General features: G+C 38.1%; 4 protein-coding genes across 11 annotated transcripts; 1 reads left to right on the forward strand and 3 right to left on the reverse strand.

Annotated features, from left to right (window-relative positions):
- The first annotated feature begins 96 nt into the window (after positions 1-96).
- On the forward strand, positions 97-2,997 carry LOC143373806 (uncharacterized). Of its 2 annotated transcripts, none has more exons than XM_076821375.1 (3): positions 97-1,486; positions 1,793-1,936; positions 2,001-2,997. In XM_076821375.1, exons 1-3 carry the CDS (start codon positions 1,133-1,135, stop codon positions 2,055-2,057), a joined length of 555 nt encoding a protein of 184 aa, XP_076677490.1. In that variant the 5' UTR covers positions 97-1,132; the 3' UTR covers positions 2,058-2,997. The 2 variants fall into 2 exon arrangements, with proteins under 2 accessions (XP_076677490.1, XP_076677491.1); XM_076821376.1 differs by having other exon boundaries at positions 98-1,480.
- D1 (D1 chromosomal protein) lies at positions 2,986-5,363 on the reverse strand. 6 transcript variants are annotated; one of them, XM_076821379.1, is made up of 3 exons: positions 5,071-5,363; positions 3,839-4,078; positions 2,986-3,763 (listed from the first exon to the last, which is right to left on the reverse strand). In XM_076821379.1, the coding sequence occupies exons 2-3, from the start codon at positions 4,058-4,060 to the stop codon at positions 3,629-3,631; spliced, it is 357 nt and encodes a 118-aa protein (XP_076677494.1). In that variant the 5' UTR covers positions 4,061-4,078; positions 5,071-5,363; the 3' UTR covers positions 2,986-3,628. The 6 variants fall into 6 exon arrangements, with proteins under 6 accessions (XP_076677494.1, XP_076677493.1, XP_076677498.1 ...); XM_076821378.1 differs by having other exon boundaries at positions 5,081-5,355; XM_076821383.1 differs by lacking the exon at positions 5,071-5,363 and adding an exon at positions 4,549-4,697.
- A 1,794-nt stretch (positions 5,364-7,157) lies between these two features.
- On the reverse strand, positions 7,158-8,593 carry Snf (U1 small nuclear ribonucleoprotein A snf). Of its 2 annotated transcripts, none has more exons than XM_076821374.1 (3): positions 8,412-8,593; positions 7,980-8,221; positions 7,158-7,906 (listed from the first exon to the last, which is right to left on the reverse strand). In XM_076821374.1, the coding sequence occupies exons 2-3, from the start codon at positions 8,214-8,216 to the stop codon at positions 7,448-7,450; spliced, it is 696 nt and encodes a 231-aa protein (XP_076677489.1). In that variant the 5' UTR covers positions 8,217-8,221; positions 8,412-8,593; the 3' UTR covers positions 7,158-7,447. The 2 variants fall into 2 exon arrangements, with proteins under 2 accessions (XP_076677489.1, XP_076677488.1); XM_076821373.1 differs by having other exon boundaries at positions 8,383-8,584.
- A 1,822-nt stretch (positions 8,594-10,415) lies between these two features.
- Positions 10,416-13,842, reverse strand: LOC143373801 (succinate--CoA ligase [ADP-forming] subunit beta, mitochondrial-like). Its single transcript, XM_076821362.1, has 7 exons — positions 13,681-13,842; positions 12,500-12,759; positions 12,267-12,429; positions 11,931-12,195; positions 11,547-11,851; positions 11,319-11,438; positions 10,416-11,260 (listed from the first exon to the last, which is right to left on the reverse strand). Exons 1-7 carry the CDS (start codon positions 13,744-13,746, stop codon positions 11,090-11,092), a joined length of 1,350 nt encoding a protein of 449 aa, XP_076677477.1. The 5' UTR covers positions 13,747-13,842; the 3' UTR covers positions 10,416-11,089.
- Positions 13,843-14,006: the final 164 nt, after the last annotated feature.

The following is a 14,006-nucleotide window of genomic DNA, read 5'->3' on the forward strand; positions in this document are numbered from 1 at the left end:
TATTCCTTAATAACAGAAAACTTAAATCTCCCTTGAGTACTTTATTACTATACATATGTTTATGCATATGTATATGCATATGTACGCAGTGCAGCGCAGCGCAGCCATTAACCGATAATACGAAAACTATGTTTCACGTATTAAAATCTAATCGAATTTAATGATTTTAATCATCCAGTCCCCTCGCGATATCGCGATAGCAACGGAGGATGGTAACATCGATGTAACGTATACCTGTAGGAAAAATATCTCGATAAGGCATCGATAGATAGACCGTACGTTTTAAGGAACAGTTTGATAGTTGTCCCGTGCAGGGTGCATCTCTACTGATCTCTGCGTAAGCTGCAAAAAGGCGCGTTGCAGTATTTTGCAGTATTAAAGAAATGAAATGTTAAACAATACAACAGAATGCGGTTGATACTTTATTCCGATATAAGGGACGATTGTCATTATGCTGCGAAGGGTATTATGGTCAATTTGCAGTAATGATTAATCAAAAGAGGAATATTTATCTTTCGTCGATTCTACGGCCGAGGAAGCACGAGAACAATGTAACTGCATTTGTGAAATATCTTTACGTTCTTGTCGTAAGCAATTAACAATTCTCGGAATAAAGGGGGAGCACATAGAATTGAAGGAACATTTCGGAGAGAGGCGCACGAACGTCGAATTCCGAATTCTGGCATTGTGATGAAGTGAAATTCTTATCGGATTTTCCCATTGATACTACGGCACGAAAATTGATCACAATGCATAGCTATCTAGTCGTTCACGAGCCCGAACCAGTAAACGCGATGTCTATCTCGCTCGGTTTACGTTTCCCAACTATAGATATGTGATAAAGTGATCCATTAAGGTATTATGTGCATTCTACTTGTACAAGAGCCGAATAGTGTCTGATATAACAATGTATTAATGCACCGAGAGAGAAGTATTTAGCGCTATGCTTCCTTTGCATTATGTTCACTGTGCTTGATGGAGCTGAGTAAACGAGTGGCAGAGAGATTACATCGTAGAGTCGCAGGGGATTTCCATTTTTAGTAGCATAAATGATGTAGACATCGACAAATGTATGCCTAACGTTCTTTAAATTATGTTTTTCATACAACCAACCACAGCTATCTGATTAATAATGACGAACGAAATGAACATGACAACTGTAGCAAATTCTGTAACACCTCAGGTGTTACTTGATAATGGGAAGGATTACACCACCATCGTAGCGAATAACATATCTGACGAACCATCCGAAGTGTACGCGTATACCACAGAGGAGAGCGAAAGTAGCCAACAGCTATGGAATATTTCTAAGGCCACATCATCGTCTAATAGTACATTACTTTCTTTTAATACTACGACCAGCAGTATATACACGCCCACAACGACAGAAACCTTCGACGAATTTGGCCCACCAGATGGAATAGAATACATTTTCGTGCCACTTGGCGTAGTGGTCTTTGTTATTGTACTATCAGCTGTGGTATGGGTAGCGATATCACCTTTTCTACTTAAACTATAATATACGTTTGACTCTTCATTTACAGAAACAAAACCATAAAGTAAAAGTTGTGATCAAATGTCTTAAATCTCCGTAATGTTCGGATAAATATCTTTACATTAGGTATTATTACCTTTTCATAGTACACTTTGTCGTGTACTGGTCAGTTTGTATAAGTAGTATTATATTTGAAGTTTTTCTTAATGTGTAGTGTTTCTCTGAAAAAGAATAATTTGGTTTCTTTAGAAGAATCCTCGCAATACATTTCGCTGACAATATATTATGTCTTTAAAGGTGATAATATTATCGAGGAAAAGAAAACTGGAACGCTTAAGGCACAGACTCATGCCAATGTATAATTTTGATCCCGGCGAGGAAGAAGAAGACGACTGGGAAACCGAATTATTGGAGGATTGTTACAATAATCATCAGAGGCGCGTACGTATAATGTTGTGTCCAATTCAACTGATACATAATTAGTATAAAGCGATTTACTCTACAGCAAGGATATCAGTCTATGGATACCGAAGAAAATGCTGAACTCTTTGGGAACCATTGATAGAGGGGGACGAGGGTCGCCTTTTAAAAGATTGTCAATAATTTGATGTAGATTAAAGATCACAGCATTTATTAGATTTATATATTTACTTAGAGTTCAAACTGAACGTTCACATTTCGATTCGGAACGAAATCGAGCTTCGTGTTTTATGTGGAGCAAGACTTTCAGGAAAAATTAGAGACACTCTTTTAACGAAAATTCTATGACATTATAGATAAAGTTTATTTAATAGTCTTAGTTTACTGCAATGTGGTGGTAACTATACAACGGAGTTATGCTTATAAAAACGATTTCATGATGTAGAAATACAATGACGAGAATGACTGAAACTTTATTTTGTCATTAGGATCCATTGTACACTATTTATAACAGTTTTTTTTTTATAAATGTTAAACTTTTACTAGGTACTTGGATATTACTTATGTATATATTTTTTTCACATCCTATCCTGTAAAGACACATGAAGGAAACGAAACTCTCAATGTCTAGTTGAAAAGACAGTTTATACTGCAATGTTCTGAATGTACAAAATATAAAAATTAGGTGATCTGCATAGCAAGAAAAGCAACAAGTACTTCTTCAATTGTTATTAAAAACAAAGTCAAGTCTAATTACTTCGAGTAAATGTAAACGTAGCGATTCACATTCCATTCCATGATTATTCAAATACTTTATGATAAAATTGAAAGAGGCAACGTCTAATTACGAAGGATTAATTACTGATTATTGAAAGTCGAAGCTAAGTAGAATTATAAGGTCAAGAATCGATTCGACACTATTAAATATTTAACTTAGAATGTTGACGACCTAATTAAGATACATTGAAATCTTTTCTTAAAGTTGTAATCTAGTAATGGAAATGAATGTCACAATCTCAGCCACGGCATGAACTGTATCGTTGAAGAATGTAATGTATACAATACAGGAATTAAGAGAGTCACCTTAGAAGTTTATTTACTTTAATACAAATTTGACATTCACACATATGCTTGCCTCAAGAACAACGTTAATGTTTACATATTCAAATTCAATTAAAAAAGGATATTCCTTGCACATTGTACATACAAAAAGTACTTTACTTTTTCTCTATTTTTTTACAGCGTTAAATTTGTTTCACAATTATAATATGCATGCACGGAAAGAAGGGGTTGTAACGCATATGTGACATACTCGTACATAACGTATTCAATTAAAAAGTGATCGGTCAAAGTCTGTATTAATCCAAATTAGCTTGAAATTTGATTAGTCAAAGTCCCTATCATTCAAATAGACGAACGCTTAAAAGGTAATAATAAGTTTAATACTAACGATACAAACACAAAGTAAATATTTAAAAAAGAAAGTGTTTTATGTGCATCTCGTGTCTTTTTTTTACACATGTGATTACCATAAACTATATGTTCTCCTACAATGACACTTGAACTTGAGCATTCTTGAAAACAATACATTTACAGTTTTGTCATTTCTATCAGCAGATATATGATATAAAAAGCCAACTTAAAAATTTAAAATTCATTTTTTTAAAAACCTTTAAAGAATAAGTCTGGTGTATTGAATTAATTTCTTTACATTCAATTCTCTTCCTCCTCCTCCTCCTCCTCCTCTTGCTCGTCGTCTTCTTCGCCAGTACTCTCTGGTTTCTCTTCTTTCTTTTTTGGTCTACCACGACCCCGTCCCGAAGGAGTCCCTCCTTTCGGCGTCCCTTGCTGAAAATTCCAACCCGATATGTAATTGGTGAATGATTATTGATTAAAGGAAGCAGTAGGTTAACCAATATCTACCTTCTTTTTGTGAGAACCCTTCGGTCGCCCTCTACCCTTTTTCACAGGCACAGGAGACGAGTCGTCTTCGTTATCAGATTTCATAGCACGTAGAGAATTATTTTTATCCACAGACGGTCGTCCTCTCTTCTTGGATTCCTTAGCAGCACTTTTATCTGCTTTGGATGGCCTACCTCGCTTCTTCTTTTGCTCCTCGACAATGGATGAATTATCGTCCGACATTTTTGATCTTCTGTATCACTGTACAATCAACAAATTCAGTTTCATAATATCGAGTATCTGATAAAATCCAAAAACTGTGTATTAATTACATGACTATCATTTCTCAGAAAATTCTAGACAAGGCAAACGAAATCCGCATAATTATACAATTACGATATTTTCGGATGAAAAATCTGCATACCTGTGCAAACGAAATACAAGGAATATCGTATGGTTATCAATCTCTAAACCGTCTCGCAAAGACCATTTAACTCCAATTCACGATATTAATTCGATAATCATAAAAAGAAAACAAATGGAGAAAAAATTAATTTCGTTCCCCGGTGAATAACAAATTACGCGTTTAATATATATTTTCGCTCGAATACCATCGAGCGGTGGGTTTTCTCCTAATCGTTACGATCAAAACACGATAATTATGCAAAGCCAATTACTACAATCCGTGCGCGGATTTCTATACGCAAAGCAGAACTACCATTGTTACTCGCCAAACAATGAAGCTATCCAAATTCTCCTCGCTCCGTAATTCCCTCAACAAAAAAGATCATCCGCAACAATAAGGCGAGTGCTTTCTGAAATTTCCGCGCCCGCCATTTTCAAAAACATAAACCACGCCGTTGGTGCTCACCATTCCTTGCATGAATAATTGGAAATGAAAAAATAGGCCGCGATTTTAATCGACTTGAGCATCTAAGCATCAGTTAACGCCGATAGAGAAATAACAGGAAGGGGACTGGCTATTAAACGCAAATGCAAAAGTGTCAATTGGCTGCTAGGGACGCCATGATCGACAAAATCATGGCAACGCCACAGCCGTGGTCAGCGTCCATCAGCGATCTCACTTTCGCGTCACCCGAGCGAATGGAGAAATATCTCTGTAAGTAACGGCGAGCGAATTATCAAAAAATCGGAGAAAAAATTATTTACACGTTGTTCGACCGTTCGACGCGGCCAATGTAAACGGCTCGCCGTTGGAGCATAGTATTTGCGGACAGAAAAAAGACGTTGACAAATACTCACCTCGAATTCTAACGTATTAGGAGGACAAAGGCAAATCGTTTAGCCGGCGCGCGCGTCGTGCTGCGAGAGTACCCGGCCTAATGCTTCTTCTCTGTATCCTCGCTTCGTCGAATCGCGTTTTCTTGCAGACTGGTCGAAGGCCAGGTCGTCTTCTTCGTTTTAGTGGCTGTTTCTCAGCACTATGCCGCTCGCGTCCACTGCTCTGCTCCGTAATCAGACGACTCGTACGTACCTCACTGTAGGATTTGCCAGACGCGACTGCCGCGACCGAAGCGCACAGTACACCACTTCGCTCGTTGTCGCGAGAGGCACAACCCCCACCACTCGTATAACGCGTCAACCGATTCCCGCCAAAATGCCACGATGCTGACTTAAAATCACTGGATTTTCAAAGGCCGCTAAAAATTCGAAGTATTTTATTATTTAAGACGAGATGAAAGGCCGCGGGAACCTTGCCGATCGATAGGACGTCGTGGAATTCTTAATGACCACTTAATTATCGTGCGGGCTTAGCGGTATAATTTGGCGGGGAAGTAGGTGATGACGTCAAGCCGCCTTTAGCACCCAGCAGGCGGTTTCCTTGCCCCGGGCTCCGCGCTTGGAGACTTCATTTTGTAAAAATTAAATGAATTAAGTATAATTGTTAAGGTATCAATTTTTTTAGAATAGATTTTCGACCAGTCTAAGTGACGCATGAAGTACAGACGTAAGGTTATCTGTTTTCAATAATATCGACTTCTGCTCCGGGCCCGGCAAACTCTAAGGGCGGCTCTGGCTGACGCCTGCGAATGCTTCCTGTGTAATTAGATTTTTAGGTTTGGTTTGAAGGGAATCTCGGATGAATTTTATATTTATGTTTTATTGTTTTTCTTGTGTTTTAAGCAGGATGGCATGTTTCAAGCTTATTTTTGCTTATATTGCCCAACGAACTATAGTCCCATTTCCTTTTCCCCTCCTATCTTCTTCGGCTCCATGCAGCAGCAGCGCATCGGGGGAGAGGTGGTTTCCTCTCCCCCAACTTTCCCCAGTACACCGCCCCGTGATGCTTAACTTCGCTGATATGACGAGAACCGGTGTTTTCCGTAACGGTTACGGCCGTTGGTGGATGAATTTTAAATAATTCGAGATTGTGGAGTAAGCTTGTTGGATGTTGGGAAACTGTTTGTAATGGCGGAAATGTTCCGTTTAATACATACCCTTGATATTTGGGGGGATTATGTTTTAAGTAATTTAGTATTTTCGTTAAAGAATATTTCGTTTTTTGAAGAAGACCGTTAGTGTTTAAGGCTCGTTTCTATGAACGGTGGTATTACGAAATTTGAGCTTCTGGAATGTATTTGAAGGCGGTATTCACAAACGTGTCTGAAGATTAAGATCGTCTTAAGCATTTGCTTAAGATGCCGCCTAGATTCTAGACATGACTTAAGCAATTGCTTATTCTAAGCAAATGCTTAAGTTCATCTTAAGCAACGTCTATGAATACCTGATGTCTTAAGTGAAATAAGATCGTCTTCTAGAAGATGATCTTAAGCATTTAGGGGAGACCGGGGCTAGTTGATACGTTTTTCAGTTTTCAATGTTTTTCATTTTTGTTTGAATTAATTACTTGATAACAAATATGTTAAAATATACTTTGGTCCTTCCTCTTTAATATATAGTAAGCAGAAACTTGAGAAAATACATACAAAATGAATGAAAAAATGTTATTTTGACGATCAATTTGGATGTATCAAAACTATTTACTTTTTCTCTATATAAACGAAAACAGTTAAAAAAAAACTATTGTTAACGCCAATGTACATACACGTACGTTGGATCGTAGGAAAGAATTGGACAACAATCTTCACATATCTTGCTCAAATGGAGCTACATATATATGGTGTAGAGATAATTCGTCTGTATCAACTTGCCCCTGTATCAACTAGCCCCGGTCTCCCCTACTTCAGATACGTTTATGAATACTGCCCTGATTGATAGTTTATAATTTTGCTGAACTTTGAATTTGAAGTATAGATTATATATTTTATAGGAATCCCCTTGCACCTTGTGTTTTTCATTTAATCAATATACAATTAAGTAAGAAATAGTTCCATATGGTTCGTGTATTTCTGCAAAATTGTTATATATCTTTTAATTCCTATTTACATCGTAATCCTTTGTATGTATACATTACATAAAATTTTGTACATATACTGTTTTTTAGACGCTCATGGTATGTTCTTGACTTACGTTTGTAAACCTTCATTCGGAAAGTCTTCCATTACACTCAATTGTATTTGCATGAATTTTTAGGTAAGTCTATTACAACACACACGCATATACTCATTCTTCGATAACAGTTCCATACAAATCGTGATGCTGCATAGTTTATTTCTTTGCAAAAGATATTTTCATTGCATGAGAAGGCGTGATCTTGAATCCCTGAAGGGCGTCTTTCGCTGCTCCTGATTGTACTTCATTTTCGAACTCGACGAACGCGATGTCGTGTCTATTTGGTACCAGACGTACTTCCTTGAAACCAGGGAACTGATTGAACAGCATAGACAACATCATTTCACTAGTCTCGTCCGGTAGGTTTGTGAGGAATAGAATTTGATTTGGCGGCTGCTCGGGTACAGCGGTATTAACTAAGCCCGGATGTTGCGGCACGCCAGCGTGATAGCCGATCTGTTGAGAGTGTTTAGCCTGCTCTTTGGCTCGCTTCTTGGCCCGTTTAGCTTCTTCGTCAGCCGCAGGTACAACCCGTTTTGGTTTCTTTGGTCGCTCTGCGTATGTGCCTTTCATTTTTGCAATTATGTCACTGTCAGTCTTTGCGTACTGTATCCTCTGAAAAACAAGTAATAACCACAGCTTTCGTTATTCTAAATAAACTCCATTTCGACCCATGAATAATACTCACCATTGGTTTATCGTAAAATGGAAATCCTTGCATCGACCTCAATGCGTTCGTGGCGCTAGCGATCTCCTTGAAAATAACAAATGCCTGCCCACGCATTTTTAATGTCTTTAACGCTACGATATCTAATATTTGACCGAACTGGGAGAATATCGCGTATAAGGATTTCTTTAGCTCATCCTTTTTTATTTTTTCATTCAAATTGTTAATATAAATCGTATTATTCGGTCTAATATCCATTGCCACTGAAAAAGGAGAGGTAGTTTAATGAGAGAGATATTTCTTATTATTAAAGACTTAAATGTATAATAATATTGACAAAGCGGTTGAACCGTTACAACCACACAATGTTGACATAATATGTTACAGATATAATAGAAAAAATGAAGGAACTTGTTCAAATAACCTTTGGTATTAAATACGGATAATATATACACAATAATTAATAATACTTTTTGTGTACTATGTAACAATTATACTCAGTCGGCGTCAGTGGTTTACAGAGGTTAGGGTACACGGAAGCACATCAACGAACCACCACAAGTGTAGATTGGAAACTTGCTGACAAATATATTGAAGGTTAATTCTGCTTGACTGGCGCTAGGGAATCAAAATGTCGTCTTCAACTGGCGAGGAAACCGTTGTCCCCGTTGTTCATATATGATAGTATTGTTATGCTCTTTTCTAATTATATAATTGGACATTGCATATAATTTATGGCATATAGTTGATAATTTAGGGAAAAGCTTCTTATTCAAAAGCACTTCCACCGTCATTCTGCGTTCCTATTACACGCATCAACATTCAGCAGCATAAACAGTGGAACAAAATGGCAGCAGATACTATTTAAATGCTACAATAAATAAAAAAATTTTTACTCACAACAAAAATTGGTAATAAGTATTGAATTTCATGTCAAATATTTGCAAAATTTCTTATAGGTAGTAGTTAAAGGTCCATACTTTATGATCTAACTGCGAAAGTGCACAAATTATTTATAGACAATCTATAATTTTCATTGAAAGACCCGGAGTAAGTATTAATTACTTATTAATTATAAAATAGTTGCAAATGTTATGTAGGAAAACAGTAAAAGTCTATACTTTAAGATAGAATGTTAAAAGTACATACCTAAACCAATTCTGAAAAATGGATTATTTATTATAATAGATCTTTCCAAAATGATATAGATACTTTTACAGTTAGATCTGTTAATATATTCTCGCGACAATGTTCATATATATATATATATATATATATATATATATGTTACTGGCGGATATAGATGGGGAGCTGGAGAAAAGAGGGTGGGGTGGGTGGGGGGGAGTGCTGGCGAAAGATGAGGAACGAATGAGAGGGATGATGGGGAAGCTGGAAAAGTATCTGGATAAGAAGGGGCTGCAGCTGAATGTCGGAAAGACAAAGGTAATGAGGTGCAGAAAGGGGGGAGGGAGATGGAAGGGAAAGGTGGTGGAGGAGGTAAGAAAATTTAAATATTTGGGATACACGCTGTTGGGGAATGGGGGCAGGGGGCCCACTTAGAGGAAAGAGTGAAGGAGGGGGCAGAAGTGATGGATCAGGTATGGGGGATGGGAAAGAGAAGGTTTGGGAAGGATTGGGCAGAAGGATATGGTTGACAGGTTGGTTTGGGTGGTGGTAGGATATGGGGTGGAGGGCCTACGAACCGTCGGCTACGAAGGAGAGAAAGCATGATACTTTATCTCGCTTCGTCATTTAGTTCGAGCTCGACCAGCGTGCGGGCCTAGATACAATGCAGTAGCGGCTACTACTTTGTACATAAATACCTGTTTTAGGCCATTATCGAATTTTCCAGGTTTTCGATTTTCTACGGCATCTTTGGGTGCCGAGGAAACTTCATGCTGAATCTAAACCTTGTAGGTCATCGGGAAGTACGGAAAAAGTCTCTGGAAAAATTTTGCTAACAAACGAACATCCACCTTAAGCGTCTTATTATATAGGATATATAAATGGGGAACGTAGGCAATCGTAACAGCACGATAATGTATTTTATTAAAAAAGAGATGTCTTTCTTTGCCGATTATAACAATTTTAGTTAAGCAAAAATACCTCGGGAACGGCTTCGCAGTCGGAGGAACATTTTAAGTTTTATTCCAAACATTTTTGCATCGTACTTAAGATAACATTACATTCGGCATTTATCGACGATAGTGTCTTTAACAAATTGTCCTCGATGAACGACTTTATGTGTACAGATGTTTAGTTATATGATATATTTCACAAAATACTAGGTAATTATCTATACAACATAAATACGAAGATTTGGCGCGTCGTAATTGTTTCAGCGTTAATTGATCGTGTCATGCTATAATACTGATACGGCGCAATCTTATTCTTGCCGAGGGGAAAGAGATTGTGGACGTTACTCTTAGTTAATTAACAAAATAAAGACAAACTAAAATTACGTAAAATAATTTATATATGTGTACATACAACTACATATATCTATGTTACATTGAACAGGCCTTCTCTGTTTCTTTCCGTATGACATGTACCTCAAATATAACAATGTTGTTTCGTGGATGGTTACATCAAATGTTTGCCTTGGGCAGCGTACTTCTGTCAGTACAAATATAAGCTTCGAAAGAATGTGGGGCACACTTTCGTGCGAAACGTACAGCTATATCGATAAATATATATCATATAACTTAATTTTAATACTGAATCACAGAGACCCATCGACGGGTAAGCAATAAATTATATCCTTAAGAAGGCTCGCGTATATATCGGGAGAGAATTTGTGCTTGTATTAAAGAAGAAGACAACAACCAATTTCAAGAATGAATCGTGTGGTACTCTTACATGCAAAAATTTACAAGATCGTGAACAGACGTCTGGCTTTCTTTTTAGAAAATATAGATCCGCATAAAACATCCAATGAGTCCTTCTTTTCTTCCATTCCACTTAATACGTTTGAAACACTGAGACGTAACTCTAAAAAGACAAGCGCGGTAGTGGCATCCGAAGTCCTTCATGAAGTTATTACTTTCAAAGGTTGCTCCAACCGATTAACAATGCGTGAATACAATATCTTAATTCCTCTGATAATGAGTAAATTACAGCTTTCGCTAAGCCTATGAAATCGAAGGTATCTCGAAGTTAACACTGAGATTCTCGGACTGTGCTAACTTAACGATCGTTGACAATTTAACCGCGACTCGAGCGGCCTCGTCGAGATCGTCGATCGGGACGATTTTCAAGCCCGCGTTCGCGATCAGAGCTTTTGCTTCATCCACGTTTGTACCCTGAAATAGAAACACGGTATAACAATCTCTTTACATTTATACTTTGCAGTTAACGTACCTGTAATCGGACAACAACGGGGATTTTTAAGCTAAGTTCTTTAGTCGCAGCTATGATTCCTTCTGCAATTACGTCGCATCTCATAATTCCACCAAATATATTGACCATGAGTGCATGGACCTGCGTTTATAGGCACGGAAAAGAAATTGTAATATCGGTAATACTGTTTTTAATTGAGAGTGTGTATCGTGATTTATTTAAAGAGTACGTTACGTGTCGACGACTTACTCGTGGGTCGGATGTAATTATTTTAAATGCTTCCTTTACAGCAGCGGCCGATGCACCACCACCTACGTCCAAGAAGTTGGCAGGTTCTCCTCCGTGCAATTTTATGATGTCCATAGTAGCCATGGCTAAACCAGCTCCGTTAACCATGCAACCAATATTACCATCAAGCGCGATGTAATTCAAATCAAATTTAGCGGCGTCAACCTCTTTGGAGTCTTCCTGGGACCAATCTCTTAAGGCAAACAAGTCTTTTTGCCTGAATTCAGCGTTGTCGTCGAATCTGCACTTGCAGTCCAATGCGAAATCTGTGTATTATAAAATAAAGTTCTCGATATATTTCCTTTTTACCATACAGTGAATTACACTGTCTTTGATGAAGCTTACAATTTCCGTTGATATCTTCTGCAAGAGGATTCACTTCTAATAAAACAGCATCTTTTTTCAGGAACATTTTATACAAGTTGATAATGATATTGGAGATGTAATCTTTAACATTTTGAAGACCAAGCTTAACGGCAATGCGCTCCGCTTGTTCTTTTGTGATTCCCGTGTCAATGTCAATGGGTTCGTACATTATAGCACTAGGATTTGTAGCTGCAACCTCCTCGATATTTACACCACCTTGACTCGAAGCTATTATGACTGGACCCTTAAATCAAAAGCTTCGGAATTAGACGTTGGAACTGTAGATACTTCGGTTATATCCGTATATTAACTTACACCGAAGGCTCTTTCCATCATGACTGCAAGGTAATACTCCTTTCGAGGGAACATACGCTGTGTTACCATCACTGCATTGCATATCCTACCCCCTTCGCCCGTTTGTTTAGTAATTAACAATTTACCTAACATTTGACTTGCCAGCTTTTTCGCTTCCTCCGGTCTACAAATGAAACACGAATAACAATATGTATTCAAGTACAATTCCATCTTTATGTAAGATGGCGACTTACGTTTCACACATTTTCACACCGCTAATGGTAGAGTTTTTGAAGTGTCCCTTTCCTCTGCCACCAGCTAAAACTTGCGCCTTCAAGACAATGTCTTTGCTCTTCAAATCGGTAGCAATCTTCGCAGCCTCATCTGCGGTCTTGGCGACCCCGAATTTAGGAGTCGGTACTCCAGCTTCATTTAACAAACTGTAACTGATGTGTTCGTGCACATTTAAATTCCTGACTGGCTGCTTTACTATGTTCGTCTTGCATCCCAATATCTACAAACAGTGGAAATTGAATTAGTAATTTAATTTATCGGTTTCTGTGCAATTATGTAATGTAAAATTATGCTCCCCTGAGAAAAATTTACTTAGAAATATAAGCTCCATTATTTCATACGACAAGGGAAACCGGAATAATCAAAATGCTAGCAATTAAGCGTGCTGTTATTGACAGTTTATAAACTTCACACTGGCCTTGGGCCATAGGATTTAAAAATAATCTGAACTCAAAGACCAATCAGTGGTAATGACCTACATACTTTTCAATTCAAGCGTCGTCAGCCATCGCTTGTTTTGCCTTTGATAATCAAGTAACACGGTCGATCAAAACAAATAGCTGAGAATAGCGTTCGCAAAGGAGCAACATAAGAATATAGAATAGAACGAATTTTTTCAAAAGTATGTAAAGTACTGTGCCACATGAAAACAGTTGTCAGAGACTATTTCAGGTGAAAGAAGGCGGAAAAAAACAATCGACGACAGACTTCGATCGTTCGAACAATTCGAAAATTTCGAATAGGGTGAGAATTCTCGGCGAGTTTGACAAGTGGCCTTTGACGTTCTCCGAGTAATTCAATAACTGTTAATTAAATACGAGCGGAAATGTCAAAGTTAATGATTAAAGAAATAGTGGGACCAGCGTGTAAATGACCACGTTCTTATTGCATAACTGTCATACTCGTATTTCACGAGAAAATCATATTTCGTGCAAGGCCACGATCTTTGGCTTCGAATCGACTGACCCTGGCGCCCAATTTAGCAGACCGCAGATATCTAATATGGCGATTATTCCTCTTATGAATCATTGGTGGGCACAGAACGTCGTGTTTCTCGATTTATTAACGAAGGGCGTTTGCCCATGCCAGTGTACAGGAAACAATGCAATATCTTTATTTCGGAAATGTGCTGCATACGCACCTTGGACCCGTTAAATCGGGTGAGATTTTCCACGAGGGAGATGGTCCGCGACAACATGGTAGCCATCTTACTAAAGCGGTGGCAGTGGACTGCCAAGTGTAAGCTGCGTCTTCAGGTCCCCACCTATCTTGACGTTTCCTGTAAAACCATGACGCAAACTCCGCGAGCACGATGAGTCGTGATGGCAGCACTATTTTTCTGCACAGCTGACCACGATTCGAAATACAGTTTCGTGTAGCGAGCATAATTGAAACGGTATTTCGATCGTACGCGCAATAACCGCTTAACGAATAAATGATATAAAATTATCCACGGAATGTTACTCT

This window comes from Andrena cerasifolii, chromosome 10 (genome assembly GCF_050908995.1).
Source record: "Andrena cerasifolii isolate SP2316 chromosome 10, iyAndCera1_principal, whole genome shotgun sequence".
Classification (NCBI taxonomy): Eukaryota; Metazoa; Arthropoda; class Insecta; order Hymenoptera; family Andrenidae; genus Andrena; species Andrena cerasifolii.

What these genes read in the sequence shown, in the direction of transcription:
- LOC143373806 (XM_076821375.1), top strand. Translation starts at nt 1,133, where the DNA reads ATGACGAACGAAATGAACATGACAACTGTAGCAAATTCTGTAACACCT. An exon ending in TACTATCAGCTGTGGTATGG is followed by an intron (nt 1,487 to 1,792) that starts GTAGCGATATCA and finishes ATGTCTTTAAAG; the next exon opens with GTGATAATATTATCGAGGAA. An exon ending in ACAATAATCATCAGAGGCGC is followed by an intron (nt 1,937 to 2,000) that starts GTACGTATAATG and finishes TTTACTCTACAG; the next exon opens with CAAGGATATCAGTCTATGGA.
- D1 (XM_076821379.1), bottom strand. Translation starts at nt 4,060, where the DNA reads ATGTCGGACGATAATTCATCCATTGTCGAGGAGCAAAAGAAGAAGCGA. An exon ending in AGGGTTCTCACAAAAAGAAG is followed by an intron (nt 3,764 to 3,838) that starts GTAGATATTGGT and finishes TGGAATTTTCAG; the next exon opens with CAAGGGACGCCGAAAGGAGG.
- LOC143373801 (XM_076821362.1), bottom strand. Translation starts at nt 13,746, where the DNA reads ATGGCTACCATGTTGTCGCGGACCATCTCCCTCGTGGAAAATCTCACC. An exon ending in CCCGATTTAACGGGTCCAAG is followed by an intron (nt 12,760 to 13,680) that starts GTGCGTATGCAG and finishes CACTGTTTGTAG; the next exon opens with ATATTGGGATGCAAGACGAA. An exon ending in GGTGTGAAAATGTGTGAAAC is followed by an intron (nt 12,430 to 12,499) that starts GTAAGTCGCCAT and finishes TTTCATTTGTAG; the next exon opens with ACCGGAGGAAGCGAAAAAGC.
- Snf (XM_076821374.1), bottom strand. Translation starts at nt 8,216, where the DNA reads ATGGATATTAGACCGAATAATACGATTTATATTAACAATTTGAATGAA. An exon ending in CATTTTACGATAAACCAATG is followed by an intron (nt 7,907 to 7,979) that starts GTGAGTATTATT and finishes CTTGTTTTTCAG; the next exon opens with AGGATACAGTACGCAAAGAC.